Source organism: Bidens hawaiensis, unplaced genomic scaffold, assembly GCF_021521415.1.
Source record: "Bidens hawaiensis isolate Kalapana, Puna unplaced genomic scaffold, B.hawaiensis_p1.1 tig00016205_1, whole genome shotgun sequence".
NCBI classification, from domain to species: Eukaryota; Viridiplantae; Streptophyta; class Magnoliopsida; order Asterales; family Asteraceae; genus Bidens; species Bidens hawaiensis.
In genome coordinates, this window is record NW_027492478.1 from 197,339 (window position 1) to 213,402 (window position 16,064).

Below are 16,064 nucleotides of genomic sequence, written 5' to 3' on the forward strand. Positions count from 1 at the left end.
CTTTATGACTACACATGGTCTTAGATGTATAATCTTATCAACATTATTGAAACCCAATTTCACACTCAAAAGAAACTAGCTAATTATATAAGTTGATCATTACCTCTGTGCTGTCTGTAGGTCCTTTTTTTTAATAACCAAATAACCAATCATGAACTTACTATAAATTCATCATTATTGATACCTCATTTCATTCACACTCAAAAGAAACAAGCCACCTTATAGAGAGAGAAAGGTTTCGACAAGGGCTAATCAGCACTCCAACTTCTATCTGTGTATCAAAGAGTTTTTTTAGCCTTACGAGTAAGTTTGTTTAATTTTGATTAGTTTTCCGGCCAACATGACTAAGTATTCATGGTTGTAGCTCTAATTATAGTTACAAATAGAATACAACTATAAGTTTGTAACGAATTCAAATCTAATATTTAATATTAAATTAAAGGATTATCCTTTCCAACTTTTAATAATAACTGAAAAATATATAAACGATTCTTATTTTTAAATATATAATTTTAATGCGGCGTATAGGGTGTTCAAAAAAACCGAATCCAAAATATCCGTAAATTCTTATATCTGAATTTTCGGATATCCAAACCATTCAAAATATTTTTTAATTATTAAATAATAAATATTATTTATAAATTTCGGATAATTTTCGGATATTTTTTAAATAATTTTCGGATACCTAAAATAGATAGTTTTTTGGATATTTTGTATAATTTTTCGGATATCCGGAATAGTTTTAGAAGTAGTTCTTTTAAAATTTTTATAGTTATTCTTTCAGATTTTCGGATATTCGGTTCACTGTCCGAACATCCAAACTTTTGATATCCGGAAATTCGGATTCGAATAATGAAATCCCCTCGAAAAGTCCGGATATCCGAAGTTCGAATATCCAACTTTTGAAGACCCTATGTGTATGTTTTGTTGTTATTATATTTAGTTATTATTTTTTTATGTAAGAATGAAATCTTCAGTTTGGTTATCTTTTTATTATTGGTATTAATTACCAATTACAAAAGAAATTAAATTAGATTATTGTTAGATAAGTATGTATAAAAATTAAGATTTAAATGTGAAAATAATCTATTTACAAATTAAGATTAAGATATGATATTTTTTTTACAGGCAACGGTGGTGGTTGAGTAGATGATCCTAATCATACTATTTTCCCTTATTTTTGTCATCTTTAATATACATATTTTCATCCTAATCTTGCAAACTAATAATCTCAAATTTCTTCACACACTTTTTGGGTGGTGTTACTCGATTTCCATGTCCTTTAAATGCAATGTTACTAGACATTTTTAACGTTAAAATGTTTTTACTCGCTGTTAAACTACTCTTTGTTGTCATGTCACCTCTTATATTTGAAGCCACTAAACTCAATCTTGGTGACTGACTATCGGTGTAACAATAATGACATGTTTACAAAATGCAGTTCCTATGAACATAATCTAAATCACACACTTGCCGTCACTCATTTAACCGATATGGGCTATGGGTTTTATAATTCCTTCGCGAGTAAGGTAATAACGTTGTGAGCTCAATATAGCCATTTGTCGAGGTGACATCCACAAAGAAACGTGCTATATTTATTTAAATACATTGATTTTTTAAGCATAGGAGCATTGTCCGTACAATAAAGAAGCTGATATTTATTATGATGTATGTAATATTATTCGTCATAATAAACAACTTCTTTACTGTACGGATAATACTCATGTGCCATAAAAATCGAGGAATTTTAATAATTATAGCACACTTCTTCGAGGATGTCCCCTCTACACATGGCTATTGAGTTCACAGTGTCATTACCTTCACCCGCACATGAATTATAAAGCACACCCTTTGTCGGATAAGGGAATGACGAAGAGTGTGCGGTGATTGTGCTCGTAAATACTGTGTTTTCTAAACATGTCGTCACCATTACACTAATAGTCATTGAGACTGAGTTTGGTGGTTTCGATTATAAAAGGTTACAAGATGACGAATAGTAGTTTAATGGTGAGTATGAACGTTTTCATGTTGAAAATGTGAGGTAATATTGTATTTAGAGGTCACAGAAGGATAATTTGAACAAAGTGTTTGAAGAAATTCGAGTTTAGTTTGCTGAGATTGGGAAAATATATATATTATAGACGATGAAAGTAAGAGGATGCAAAGCCGGGTTTTAAAAAAGTTCTTTGTTCGATAAAATAAGAGGTTAAACATCGCTCTTGCAAAGTAAATGCTCAAGACTTGTGGTGAAATGGTTTTCGGCCGGACACCCATAAAATAAAGTTAAGTATGGATTACAAAGTGATTTTTTTTAAATTATAAAATTTATAAACGTTTTATATTCAAAAGATTATGATGTTATGTAGGTTATTGATCAAAAAAGAAAAGTAGGGGTGTTTAGAAAGCTTGCAGCTCACTCGAAACTCTTTGGATAGCCAGAGATTGGGTTCAAGCGGAATCAATGGTACATACTAGATCTAACAAGCTTTACACTTTCGAAGAGTTCAGTTTCAACTGTTTTTGTTTAATTTTGCATTGAGATGACGTTGAACATTTGAACCCGTTGGCCGTTGTTGTTACGAATAATGAGGGTTTCATAGATGTAAAATTTGAAGAGGAAAAGAGCTATGCAAACATCACACGAAAGATAAAATTGTGCATTAAAATTTGTAAGTTTCATGTAATGTAAACATCTTCAGTCAATTAGGCCCTTGAATGATGTATACGTTCAAACCACTGTAATTTGGTTGGTAAAAAACTAGTAATCTAATAATTAAAAGAATATAAGAAATTTAACTTATTTGTTTCTTATGATTATATAGGTATCAACAGAAATACAAAATTCATTTTATTCATATTTCAACTCTTATTATGTTTTTATTCAAATTACAACTTTCTTTTTTATTTAAATAGAAGAATTTAACAAAAACACAAATTATTAAAATTTAAACTCTTGTTTGTGTTTTTTATTCAAATTACAAACTTTCTATTTTATTCAAATAAGAAGAATTCAAATTTTAACAAAAACACAATTTATTCAAATAGAAGAATTCAACATAAACTCAATTTATTAAATTTTGACTTTTATTTGTGTTTTTTATTCAAATTTCTAACTTTCAATTATATTCCTCAAAGAGAAGAGAATTCAACAAAAACATAATTTGTTTAAATATCAACTCTTATTTGTGTTTTTATTCAAATTACAAACATTTTATTCAAATAGAAGAATTCAACAAAAACACAATTTATATAAATTTCAACTCTTATTTGTGTTTTTTATTCAAATTACAAACTTTCTATTTTCTTCAAATAGAAAAATTCAAGAAAACACAATTTATTTAAATTTCGATTCCTATTTGTGTTTTTTTATTAAAACTTCTAACTTTCTATTTTATTAAAGTAGAAGAATTCAAAAAAAAAACACAATTTATTTAAATTTAAACTCTTATTTGCGTTTTTTATTCAAAGTTCAAAATTTCTACTTTATTCAGATAGAAGAATCATATATCCAATAAAATATTTCTACCTTAAATATATATAATTGAAACCTTTAAAAGCTTTCTAGTTGCTCTACACTTCCTTTCAAGCCATCAGATTGTTTTAGTTGTAAATGGAGGCTTCTTATGCATTTAGTCCGAATTCACGGGTATGGATCTAACCAAAAACAGATAGTTCTTAAATGGGTTATAACATATCATTAAATTAAAAATTAATCTTACCAAATATTTGATTTTAAATCCTATAAAACAGGGATAAACTAAAAATTAATATTCGATTTAAAAAAAATCATTTATATTTAAGAAACAACTTTATAGTAAAAAATAATAATCTTATAGTCTCATCAAACCCATATGACTTTTAAACGAGTTATAGCATCTCATTTATTTGTGAAACCCTTTCGTCATCAAACCTTAAGTATATTATTAATTTATTTACAATAAATAAAATTAAGATCCACAAAAATATAAAAATATTGGAAGCGAAAAATTTAAACAACCCCCGTAATATAAGGGATAAAAGCTAGTTGGCATATAGATTATCTCCTGAGTATCAGATAGATAGCTTTGTAATAGAAGCATTTCTTCCCCTTCTTCAACTCTCGAATTCACCAAGAGTCATTAACATGCCTTCATATTGTGTAGCTCACCTAAGCTTTCGAACTTGTTAAGAAAATTAAGCGAACTTTTATATACCTTAGAAACAACATTGAAAATTATTTTCCACCGTATCCTCTTTTACTTTTATCGTGGATCAACAATTATATATGGTGAAAGTTGAGTTCTTAGATATCGATAATCTTACTGAAGAAAAAATCAATGTGATCATTCGATTATTTTTTAGGGACTTCAAGGCCAACAAGTTGTAAAAAGAACGTTTGGCCTTTACTGCTCGTTGCTTATTCGGTATCAAAAGTTGCGGTAAGACTTTTGGCAAGAAAGTTTCAAATTATTTTTGTTAATTGTGTACATCCAGGCCATGTCAAAACCAACATCACATCTCACACGAGACACTTGACTTCAGAAGAAGGGAAGTAAAGATTTGGGCGAGAGATTGTAAAGTCTTAAGTTCAAATACGATCCCAACTGGGTTTTAGGGTCTTTGGGCGACGGGTTTTCCTATTATAGGTTTTGGCTACCAGCGTTTACGAAAACATAGTACAATAAGCCAAATTGAAATTTGGTAAGACTCAGTCATAATGTACCCATAGTACTAGTCAAAGTAAGGTAAGCCAAATTGAAATTTGGTAAGACTCAGTCATAATGTACCCATAGTACTAGTCAAAGTACGGTAAGCCAAATTGAAATTTGGTAAGACTCAGTCATAATGTACCCATAGTACTAGTCAAAGTAAGGTAAGCCAAATTGAAATTTGGTAAGACTAGTCATAATATACCCATAGTACAAATACTCAACTAGTTAAAAAAAGAAATATACCAAACGCCAATACTTGATTTAAAAAGAGGGCCAACGAATCACTAAAGTTTCAAAAAGCTAAGAAGCTGATTATGGCACCGGTACTAGAGGAGAAGACTGATGTTGCATCAACCAAGCGAAGGTATACCAAATTATCGGTAATTAGAATTGCATAGGCCGCTAATATTTAAATACCACTTACAGATAATCAGACATATCTGACAACTAATACCGGTAGTATTTATACGTGTGGACGTGTGGTAGTAATGTCGGTGGAGTTTGTGTTTGACAACACGAACATACATTTTATTTTTAAAAACAATTAATACTGACAAAGATATATGTGTTTAGGGGTGAAAAAAAAACGGTTTGGAACCAGGAACGAGGAACTGAAACTAAATCAGTACCTAGAACTACTTGTGTGTTATCTTACGGTTCTCGGTTCTCAGTATTTGCATTAAACAGTTCCCGGTTCTCAGTATTTGCATTAAACAGTTCCCGGTTCGTTTCCGGGTAAAACCGACGGTTCTAGAAATGGAACCGAAGAACGAAGAACCGGAATATTAATTTTTTTTAAATAAATTACCAATCCCCACTTTTTATACGGTAACTTATTAGCCGACATTCGTTCAATCATTCTTTAATTTAAATATTCTTTTTTTACGTTCAATATCTAGCAGCCAAGATCAATTTTGATTCAAGTTTTCAAGGTAATATAATATATAATGATATGATCTTTTTTTAATTTGTTGCCACTAATGATTTATCCAGCTTCAACAATTAGGTTTTAATAAAAAATATAATTAATGTTCATGTTGTAATCTAAATTAATATACCATGAAAGTAGACATATAATTAAATAAACTTGTTTTGCATGCATGTGTTGATCTATATCATACATATTCTAGCAGTCTTGATCTATATGCATGCATGTGTATCCGGATTAAAGAACACATGAATCATTTCATAATTAGCTTGGCCTTTTTTCTATTATGTTTTGATTCTAGGGTGGCAGTTGTGACGGGTGGACATAGAGGTATCGGGCTAGAGATATGTCGTCAGTTGGCCTCAAACGGCATCACAGTCGTACTAGCTTCTATAACCGAGAGTCTAGGCTTAGAAGCTACTAAAAACCTCAAGGATTCCGGGCTTGTGGATGTTGTTTCCCATCAACTCGATGTTACAGATCCAGTGAGTATTGATAGATTGATCAAGTTCGTCGAATCTCAGTTCAAGAAAGTTGATATCTTGGTGAGTGAGATTATAAATTCATATGATCATATCGTATAATTCGATTTTGTATAAAATCTTTCAATTTTTTTCTATAATGTAGGTGAATAATGTAGGAGTAAATGGAGTAACTTTAAATAAGGATGGACTTGAAGCTTACAAAAATAACGGAGGAAATGTAAGTGCATGTATATATTTTCATACCTTTTTGTTTTTGCTTTTAATTATGTTATAAGCTCATCTGCTACATGGGATTGGGTTATAAAAAATAAACTTAATATAATAAATTATGTTTAACATGTCTTAACAAAAGCAAATCATCAAATAACATGATTGAATAATACGTGACTAATAGCTAGAATATATAAATAAAAACCGCTTGAATTAAAATGTTCTATGAGACTGTTCTATTGAAATATTGAGTCAAATGTATAAGTTTACATAAAAATTACAAATCACTAAAAACTTTTTTATATACGACATCGGATGTCCTATTTTCATACCCTTTTGTTTATTTTTAATTATATCTGATTTTATAGACAATAAAAGTATTGCTTCTTAATAAATGGCATATATAGTTATAAATAATTATATCATTTCTCATTTTTTATTAGTATTGTATATGGTTTGGCAGAACCAAAAGCAAGTGTTGGAGGATAGCCTAGACGCTATAAATAAGGTTATGAGTCAACCTTATAATGCTGGGGAAGAATGTATCAAGACAAATTATTATGGAAATAAAGCGGTAACGGAAGCTTTTCTCCCCCTTCTTCAACTCTCGAATTCACCAAGAATCGTTAATATTTCTTCGGATCGTGGAGAACTACAAGTAAGTCACTCTAACTCGCTCAAAAAATAAAATGAACATTGAAAATTAACTTTCATCATATCATGCTTTTGTTTCAGTGGATCAGCAATGAGATGGTGAAAGCTGAGTTGTCAGATATCGATAACCTTACTGAAGAAAAGATGGATGGGATTATTCAACGGTTTTTGAGGGACTTCAAGGCCGATAAGTTGTCAGAAAATGGCTGGCCTCTAATGCTTGCTGCCTATACGGTTTCAAAGATTGCGGTTAGTACATACACAAGACTTTTGGCAAGAAAGTATGATAATATTCTTGTCAACTGTGTACATCCAGGTTATTGCAAAACTGACTTATCAAGTTTCACGGGATACTTAACCCCAGAAGAAGGTGCAAAAGCTCCTGTAATGGTTGCCTTGTTACCTGACGATGGTCCTTCTGGGGTCTACTTTAGTCAAATGGAAATAGCACCATTTTGATATATTGTTCTATGTATGATGTTATGCTACTCGTGTTTATATTTGCGTGCACGCCTTGGAATGTATCTTTATGAAATTGACTGGTTTCATGTATGCCATTTCATCATAAATAAAATTCTAGTGAGTGTTGTAACAAGTCTTAATGAGTCATAATGAGAAGTATTGATGCAACAATGAGCCTTAATGGGACAGTTATAACTATGCTTGACCAAGATTTCAAAAAATCATGTCATTATATCAAGATAATAACTCAACAAAGACCGATTTTAAAAAAGAATTGTTTCCCCGATAAATAGGACGATATGGATTATATAAAACGGTCTAACGGGTTGTCACAAAGTAAAGTTGGACAGTTAGGAGGATGGGCATGAAGCTCCCAAAGTAAGTGCGTGATCCAGATAATTTCAGCTGCAACATTTGCCATGGCACGATACTCAGACTCATAGCTAGACCCTAGCACGGCCGGAGAAACACGCTCGGTTGTTTCTTTGCATTCCAAGAAATAAGATTACCTCCAAGAATAATAGAGTATCTATAGGTTGATAGACGGGTTTCAAGACACCTAGCCCAATTCACATCAATTGAATTATCGCCAGTTAATAAACCAGTGTATTATATACTTTTAATAATGTTGGGAATAATCAAGACATCATTTAAATGAAGTTGATTACAAACGGGGTATGACCAATATGAGAAACGGGAATAAACTTACCATTACCGAAGGTTACTTTGGCATCACCAGGATGAGGAGTAGCATTAGAGACATGCTCGGGGATGCGATAGCAATGTGACTAGTTGAGCAAGTATTAGACCATGTATAGTCAAAATCTACTATTATAATAAACAAAAATGTTGGTTAGACCACAAACCTCTTAGTTGGCCTAATAGTTTGTCAAGTGGCACTCTCATGTATTAACCTATAATTTCTAATTAAATTTATTAATTTAAAACTAAAATTTAATTAAGATATAAAACATTCTTTATTTAGACTTATAATTATCTTATTCATTCCTTATCTAACCTTATTGTGGATTACAACTATGGGAGTTTGTTTCATATTATAAAGTCATGTTCATTGCACCACCCCTTTTATTGATTATGATTGCCCAAATGACTTATTACTCTTCTCACAAACCTGAAGTATATTGACTCTTTGTTTATATTTTGTTCCAAGTTGCGTGCAATAAATCCCATTTGTCATTGACAAATTTGGATGTTACCATGATCAGAAACATTAGCAAGTTGGGTATAAACCAATTGATCAGTTTATTCTAGGTTATTTGACAAAAAAACCTTATTTACAAGATAAAAAACATAAGCGGATTGGGTAGAATGTTAAAATGACTAATTTCGTATGGACCGGTTGGAACTGGAACACTCCTTGTCCAGTATTTTGATTAGCAGTATGGGTGTCACATATGAATACAAAATCCTTATTATTTTGAAATCGAGCTAATTTGAATTTTGCCAATCTTTCTTTCCTTTTTTCTCTCTCTCTCTCGATCTATTGACTGATTATGAATGTACAAATCAAACTGAATGAATGAGACAAGTGTTGGGGTATTAAATCATGGTTGGTTCGGTTATTTTATGTTGTGAATTGCAGGTAATAGTAGAAGCAATAATTGGACATTAGATGGCCTCATCAATGGTTAGGGAAACTAACAATTAGTTCAAATAAAAAAATGTATATGATTTGTATATGCTTTGTTGCTATATAGCGTATGGTTTGTTAATGTTTCGGTAAAACTGTAGCAATTTATTTGTATATATAAACTTGCAACTTATTTGTAATTTAGAGATTTATGAGCTTTTCATTTTTAATATCATATGTAATACGTAGTTTTAATCATATAACATATTTAAAGATTTATCAATTATATCATTTTCATTGTCCAACCCGTGTAATACACGAGTTCCTAACCTCGTTCTTCTAATAAAGTAAAATAATGAGCCTTATGTGTAAAGTTCACATTCAATTATAGTCTAATTTTCTCTCGGCATCTTGTAATATCTCATCTCATTCACTATAACTATTCATGGGTCGTGGGTCATGGGTCAAAAACATTTTGGCAGTTGGATTATAAAATAGTCGGAAATTGAAAGCAAAATATTGATTGAAGACCAAACACGTAAAATTATGAAAGTTAAACAATTAAAAATAGCTGAGAACAATCTTTTTCTATGGTTGATTTGTTCATTCGATGCCGAGTTCTTTCCTAGGGACACTATATGTTGTATTATCAAAGCTAACTAACAAACGTGGTCTAAAATTTTACATAAAGAGATTTTTTCAAATTTATAAATTTGGTATTCTATACTTTTTATTGTGTGTACTATATATTTCAATCATTTTTTATCTTTATTTTCGTCTTTTATTTCAAATAACAAACCTTATTTAGTTTTTGTCATTCCATAAATCCGGTGTAATACACAAGTTCCAAAGCTAGTTTTGTAATATATCATTTAAAACATATAATTTGACATGTTAATTGATCTTTATGATTAAAACAAGACACTATATGGCTTTTTATGTGCAAAATATTGTAAGTAACTTTTACATGCAAAAACATAAAGTATATTGGTTTTTATGTGCAAAAATATCTTAATAAGACCATCCTATATGGTGGGGGGCTTCGAAGCCCCTCCACCGTGTCACGTCAGCGTCATGTAAGCACCGAGGGCATCGAAGCCCCACCCCAAAGATGCCCCGCTATGGTATAATGCCCCAAGGGCGCCCATTATATATATATATATACACATTATGTATGTATATATATACATATGTATGTATATGTATGTATGTATGTAGTTCTCTTTGTAAATAAATTGTTTGCTTGTTACTTGATGTTGGTCCTTATGAGATCTACTATATATATACGATGTTAAGCTATTTATGTCTTGATTCGCTTGCCTTAAATGTATCTTTTTGAAATTGACTTTTACATGTATCTAGTAGTGTACGTTGCGTATATGTCGTGTCTTCTGCTTTTAGAGATTTTATACATAATTTATTTACTATGTATTACAATTCTACAAAAGACTTAGTGAGTTATATTGTTTCGTAATGAATTATAATTCGTAATAATGGGTGCATTGACGGGAGAATTATGACTATGTTCGACCATGATTCCCTAAGACGTCTTTTTAAACACGGACCTGGAATGGCATACGGGTCATATTCCGTCAAACACGTGTAAATGTAGCATAAAGAATCACATTAGGTCATGGTAACTTATAATGGGGCATAAGTCACCTAACCAATAGATATATGAGTCACAATTCATTAGTCAACCCAACACGATGGAGGCCACAATCACACTCAACACACAATGACACAGGCATTTCTTATATGTAAAACAGACGACAACAACAACAAACGCAAGGCATACCTTAGGCAAGTCAAAGTTTCGTGTGTTTCTTCTTTGATGAAATATTGGCAAAGCTAGTATTAATACAAAAACCACAAATATGCCATCAACTAGACAATCAATCCAATCAGTATTAGCATATGCATGGAAAAATACTAGGATACCATCAAATAAGTAAACCTTTTTCTTTAACACCTTTGAACTACCTCAAATACCAAATGAGTCTTCTTGAAACGGAATGTCAATCGTCCATACTGATTTTGACGCTCCTGACTTACATAGAAATATCATAAAAAAGAAAACTCATTATTAATTAAAAAATCCAATATTTTAAAAACAGAAAACGATAAGATCATAAGAATATAAAGTTGGGATATAAAAATTAATCACTTTTGAAAACAATTAATCCATGTGACACATTCTTCAATCTTGTGTGTCTAATCTATTCATTTATTATAACTTTATTCAAATAAATAAATCATTCACATAAAAAATGAATCATTATTATATACAATAAACCAAATTGATATTACATAACCTCTGCTTTTTAGTTGGGGGCGTTTACAGTTCTATTTTTTAAATTTCTTTATTTTTGGTTGATCGGTTTCGAATTTTCAAACTATAATGAATGATTTGGTACACAATTTATGACAAAACCGACCGTATAAAAGCGAACGGACCATAAGATTTCTTTATTTTTTTAATTATTTAATATCTGATATAAAATATATTTAATTCTTTATATTATACTTAATTAATGTTGGGTTTAATTTGTAACACAACAATCTTTCATGCTAAATGAGCAATGCCAAATTTGTAAATTTGATCTTGAACATACATACATACACAAACATACACCTACATAGAAAATCTATTCTTGATAGATATTAGAGGCATATTTATATCAAGAGCAATGAGCCATTAATTCTTATATTTAAAATTTAATACGTTATTAAAGTTCAAGTTCAAATCATGAAATCAAACCATTAGTACCGGTTTGAGCTGGGAATTAATAAACCATGTTTGTGAAAATTAATCCATTCATGTGTATTTTTGTGTCCGGACAATTCAATTACTATGACTTTATTTAGATAAAAAGAATCATTAATTTTATAAATTCAATTATTATAACTTTTAAGTCATTGGGCTTTAACTCAAGTGCTAACAAAAGAGAGAAAACGAAGATCTGGGCCGAAGACTACAAGGTTTTAAGTTTAAATCCGATGTCAACTGACCGTAGTGGGGGTCTTTAGGTTAGAGATGGGCGTTTTCAGTACCGCTACCGATTAGTAATGGTACCGAATCGGTACCTAGTTTTTAGTTTTCAATATCGGTACTGGTTTTTCCCGAATTTTGCACGAAATACCGATACCGGTACCAAATATTTCAAATTTTCGGGATCGGTACCAAATATTTCAAATTTTCGGGATCGGTATAGATCGGTACCGGTACTATCCCGAGCTCATCCCTACTTTAGGCGGCATGTTTTCCTTGGAACAAGAGATGGTGAGCTTGAACTACCAACGTTGTATGCATTGCAGGCATATGGGATCACATTTTGCCATGGAGTTAAATTATCTATAAGGACTTTATTCGTTGGTTGTTTGAAAGAAACATGAAAAAAATGGTTTTTTTATACAATAAGCCAAATTGAAATTAGGTAAAAAAATTGACATTTTATATAATAATTGATATTCAATTATTTATATGAAAAAAGAACAAAAAAACAAAGGCCAGTACTTGAATTAAAGAGGGGATGAACCACTGAAGTTGTAAAGAGCTCAGCAGCTGATTATGGCACCATTAGAGGAGAAGACCGATGTTGCTTCAACCGAGCGAAGGTATCGTTGGTTAGAATCACGTACAGTGGTGGATCCAGAAATTTTTTTCACAGGGTGCACTGTTTTTAGATGCTTCAATTTCGTAGAGTCGGATATAAAAAATTCGGGTCGGTTTGATGGTTTGGGTCGGTTCAGTTCGGGTATGACTGACCTAATGTCTGTGCAATGTATCAAATCCCCAAAAATCTAGTTAAAGAAGCACATAACTGTATGTTATGTTGGTACACAATTGTGTTGAAAAACAATTATTAAAATCTATTATCCAAGTGTAATTAGCTTGAAATTACATAAAGTTGATCTTTATGATTCAACAATTGAGTGTGTGATATTTATTCAAAATACTAGTTGCGCAAGGAGGCAAACAAAAAAGATTTTAGCGACTGTATAAACTCTTTAACAATAATTAAATGCTGGAGTAAATATGAATAAATTTTAAATAAAATAGCCAAGTACCTAACATAACATATAAAAATTAAAAAACAATCTAATTCAAGAATCGAACTTGAGACATGAACATTAATAGCCAAAGCTTTTGCCATTCAACCACTTCAAGATTTTGGTTAAGTGGTGCACTCCAATTTTATAAGGGGGTGCACTCCAGATTTTATATATAGAGTTAAACTATTATTTCAAAACTCGGGGGGTTCCCGTGCACCCCCTTCTATCAACGTAAATCCGCCCCTGATCACGTAGGCCGCTAATATTTAAATACTAGTTACAGATCAGACATACATCACTGACAATCAATACCGGTAATATTACACAACACATGTGATATTAATGTCAGTGGTGTCAATTTGTGTTTGACAACACAAATATACATTTTCTTTTTAAAACAATTAAATTTTGTATGAGCCGTATACAACTATATAGGTCGTACGTTTTTAAGTTATGTAGCATTTATTAATCAAGTTTACAGCTTTTTTACAATGTACTAGTAAACATACATCGTAGTTTAAGTCAATCACCGTTAAAGTGAACATCGATATTAGTCCCGATAATACTGACACACGTATCTAAGTTGTAAGAGATATCGACACGTGTTTTACATCAAAAACCATCATTTCACTAGCTTGGCTTTTCTTTCTTTTTGTTGTGATATTAGGGTGGCAGTTGTGACAGGGGGAAACAAAGGTATTGGACTAGAGATATGTCGCCAGTTAGCCTCAAACAACATCACAGTCGTACTAACTGCTAGAAATGAGAGTCGTGGCATAGAAGCTACCAAAAAGCTCAACGAGTCTGGGCTTGTGGATGTTGTTTTTCATCAACTCGATGTTAAAGATCCAACAAGCATCGATAGATTGACCAAGTTCGTCGAATCTCAATTCAAGAAAGTCGATATCTTGGTAAGTGAGATTAAAGATTTATGACCGTATAAATTAGGAAATAGGTTACTGACTAAACACACACTATTTACACACACTATTGAGTAATGTGTTGATGTGATTTTGTACAAAATCATTTTGTTTCCTTTTTAAAATGCAGGTGAATAATGCTGGAGAAAGTGGAATAATTATAAATTTAGATGAATATAAAGATGGTGGAGGAAATGTAAGTGCATATACTTATAGATTACTAATAGAATAATTGTATATCAAGATGATATACATGATTAATAATGTATTTGTATAGAATGAGGAGATTATAGTTTCTCCTTATATATATTTATAGAGAAAAGATAGAATACAATAATTGCTTAACGTACATTAGGTACAAGATACTTATATTCATGAAATCGATCCATGAAATCATATCACAAGATCTCGAAATCGTCAATACATATCCAACTAAACATTGGTTCACCGAAATACAGTTTTGGATCGTTAATCGATCAATTTTTTACTTTTTTTCACGAAAACCGTTTTGAGCGTTTTAGTATTTTTGGCTGAGCGTTTTGGTTTTTTTGCCTTTGAGCGTGACTCGCGTACCTATTGTACGTTAAGCAATTATTGTACAGTAACTCACCATTCATTTATATATATAAAAGATGTAGGAAATGTAACTGTCCGACGCAACGTACCGGATAAGTTAGTATTGTGAATCCCACATATTATTCAAACAAATATAAATTTAATTGTGGACCAAATTGGGAATAAGCCCATAAGATACCTTTTATAGGCACATGGATTATCTCTAAGAGTGTCAAATAGATAGCTCTTTGTATAAAAAAATATCATTTCTCAATTTTTTTTAATTAGTATTGTATATTGTTGGGCAGAAGGAAGTGTTGGATGAAACCCCAGATGTTTTAACCAAGATATTAGATCAACCTTATAGTTTGGGGGAAGAGTGTATTAAGACAAATTATTATGGAACTAAAGCGGTAACAGAAGCATTTCTCTTCCTTCTTCAACTATCGAACTCACCAAGAATCGTTAATGTTACTTTGAATTGTGGAGAGCTACACGTAAGTCATTCAAACTCGCTCAAAAACTTAATGTTAGAACCAACATTGAAAATTTTCTTTCACTGTATCCTCTTACTTTTATAGTGGATCACCAATGAGACGGTTAAAGCTGAGTTATTAAATATTGATACCCTTACTGAAGAAAGGATTGATGAGATCATTCAATGGTTTTTGAGGGACTTCAAGGATAATAAGTTGTTAGAGAACGGTTGGCCTCCACTGCTCGCTGCTTATATGGTTTCGAAAATTATGGTTAATACTTACACAAGACTTTTGGCTAGAATGTTTCAGAATATTCTAGTCAACTGTGTACATCCAGGTTATGCCAAAACCGACATCACATCTCACACGGGACACTTTACCGCGGGAGAAGGTGCCAAAGCCCCTGTAATGGTTGCCTTGTTACCTAATGATGGTCCTTCGGGCGTCTACTTCCGTCGAATGGAAATATCATCATTTTGATCAACATAGTGTTCTCTTAGTAAATAAATGGTTTGCTTGTTACTTAATGATGGTCCTTATGAGGTCTACTACATACGATGTTATATGCTACTTATGTATTGATTTGCTTGCCTTGAAATGTACCTTTGTGAAATTGACTTTTACATGTATCTAGTAGTGGTTGTATGTATGTCATTTCATCTGCTTTTAGAGATTTTATACATAATTTATTTACAACTACAATTCTATAAAAGACTTAGTGAGTTATATCGGTTCGAAATGAATTATAATTAGTAATAATGGAAGCATTGACGGGAGAATTATGACTATGTTCGACAAAGATTCCCTATGACATCTTTTTGAACATGGACATTGAATGGCATATGGGTCATATTCCGTCAAACATGTGTTAATGTAGCATAAAAATCATATTAGGTCACGGTAACTTATAATGGGACATAAGTCACGTAACCAATAGATATTGAGTCATAATTCACAACCCAACACGATGAATACCACAATCACACTCAACACACAATGGCAAACGTTTCTTATATGTAAAACAGACGGCGGC

General features: G+C 31.5%; 2 protein-coding genes across 2 annotated transcripts; both read left to right on the plus strand.

Annotated features, from left to right (window-relative positions):
* The first annotated feature begins 4,957 nt into the window (after positions 1-4,957).
* LOC143550981 (short-chain dehydrogenase/reductase 1-like) lies at positions 4,958-7,502 on the plus strand. The gene is made up of 5 exons (XM_077041524.1): positions 4,958-5,055; positions 5,921-6,164; positions 6,247-6,321; positions 6,778-6,972; positions 7,050-7,502. The coding sequence occupies exons 1-5, from the start codon at positions 5,006-5,008 to the stop codon at positions 7,425-7,427; spliced, it is 942 nt and encodes a 313-aa protein (XP_076897639.1). The 5' UTR covers positions 4,958-5,005; the 3' UTR covers positions 7,428-7,502.
* A 5,049-nt stretch (positions 7,503-12,551) lies between these two features.
* Positions 12,552-15,696, plus strand: LOC143550983 (salutaridine reductase-like). The gene is made up of 5 exons (XM_077041526.1): positions 12,552-12,639; positions 13,745-13,988; positions 14,128-14,193; positions 14,861-15,049; positions 15,134-15,696. Exons 1-5 carry the CDS (start codon positions 12,593-12,595, stop codon positions 15,509-15,511), a joined length of 924 nt encoding a protein of 307 aa, XP_076897641.1. The 5' UTR covers positions 12,552-12,592; the 3' UTR covers positions 15,512-15,696.
* Positions 15,697-16,064: the final 368 nt, after the last annotated feature.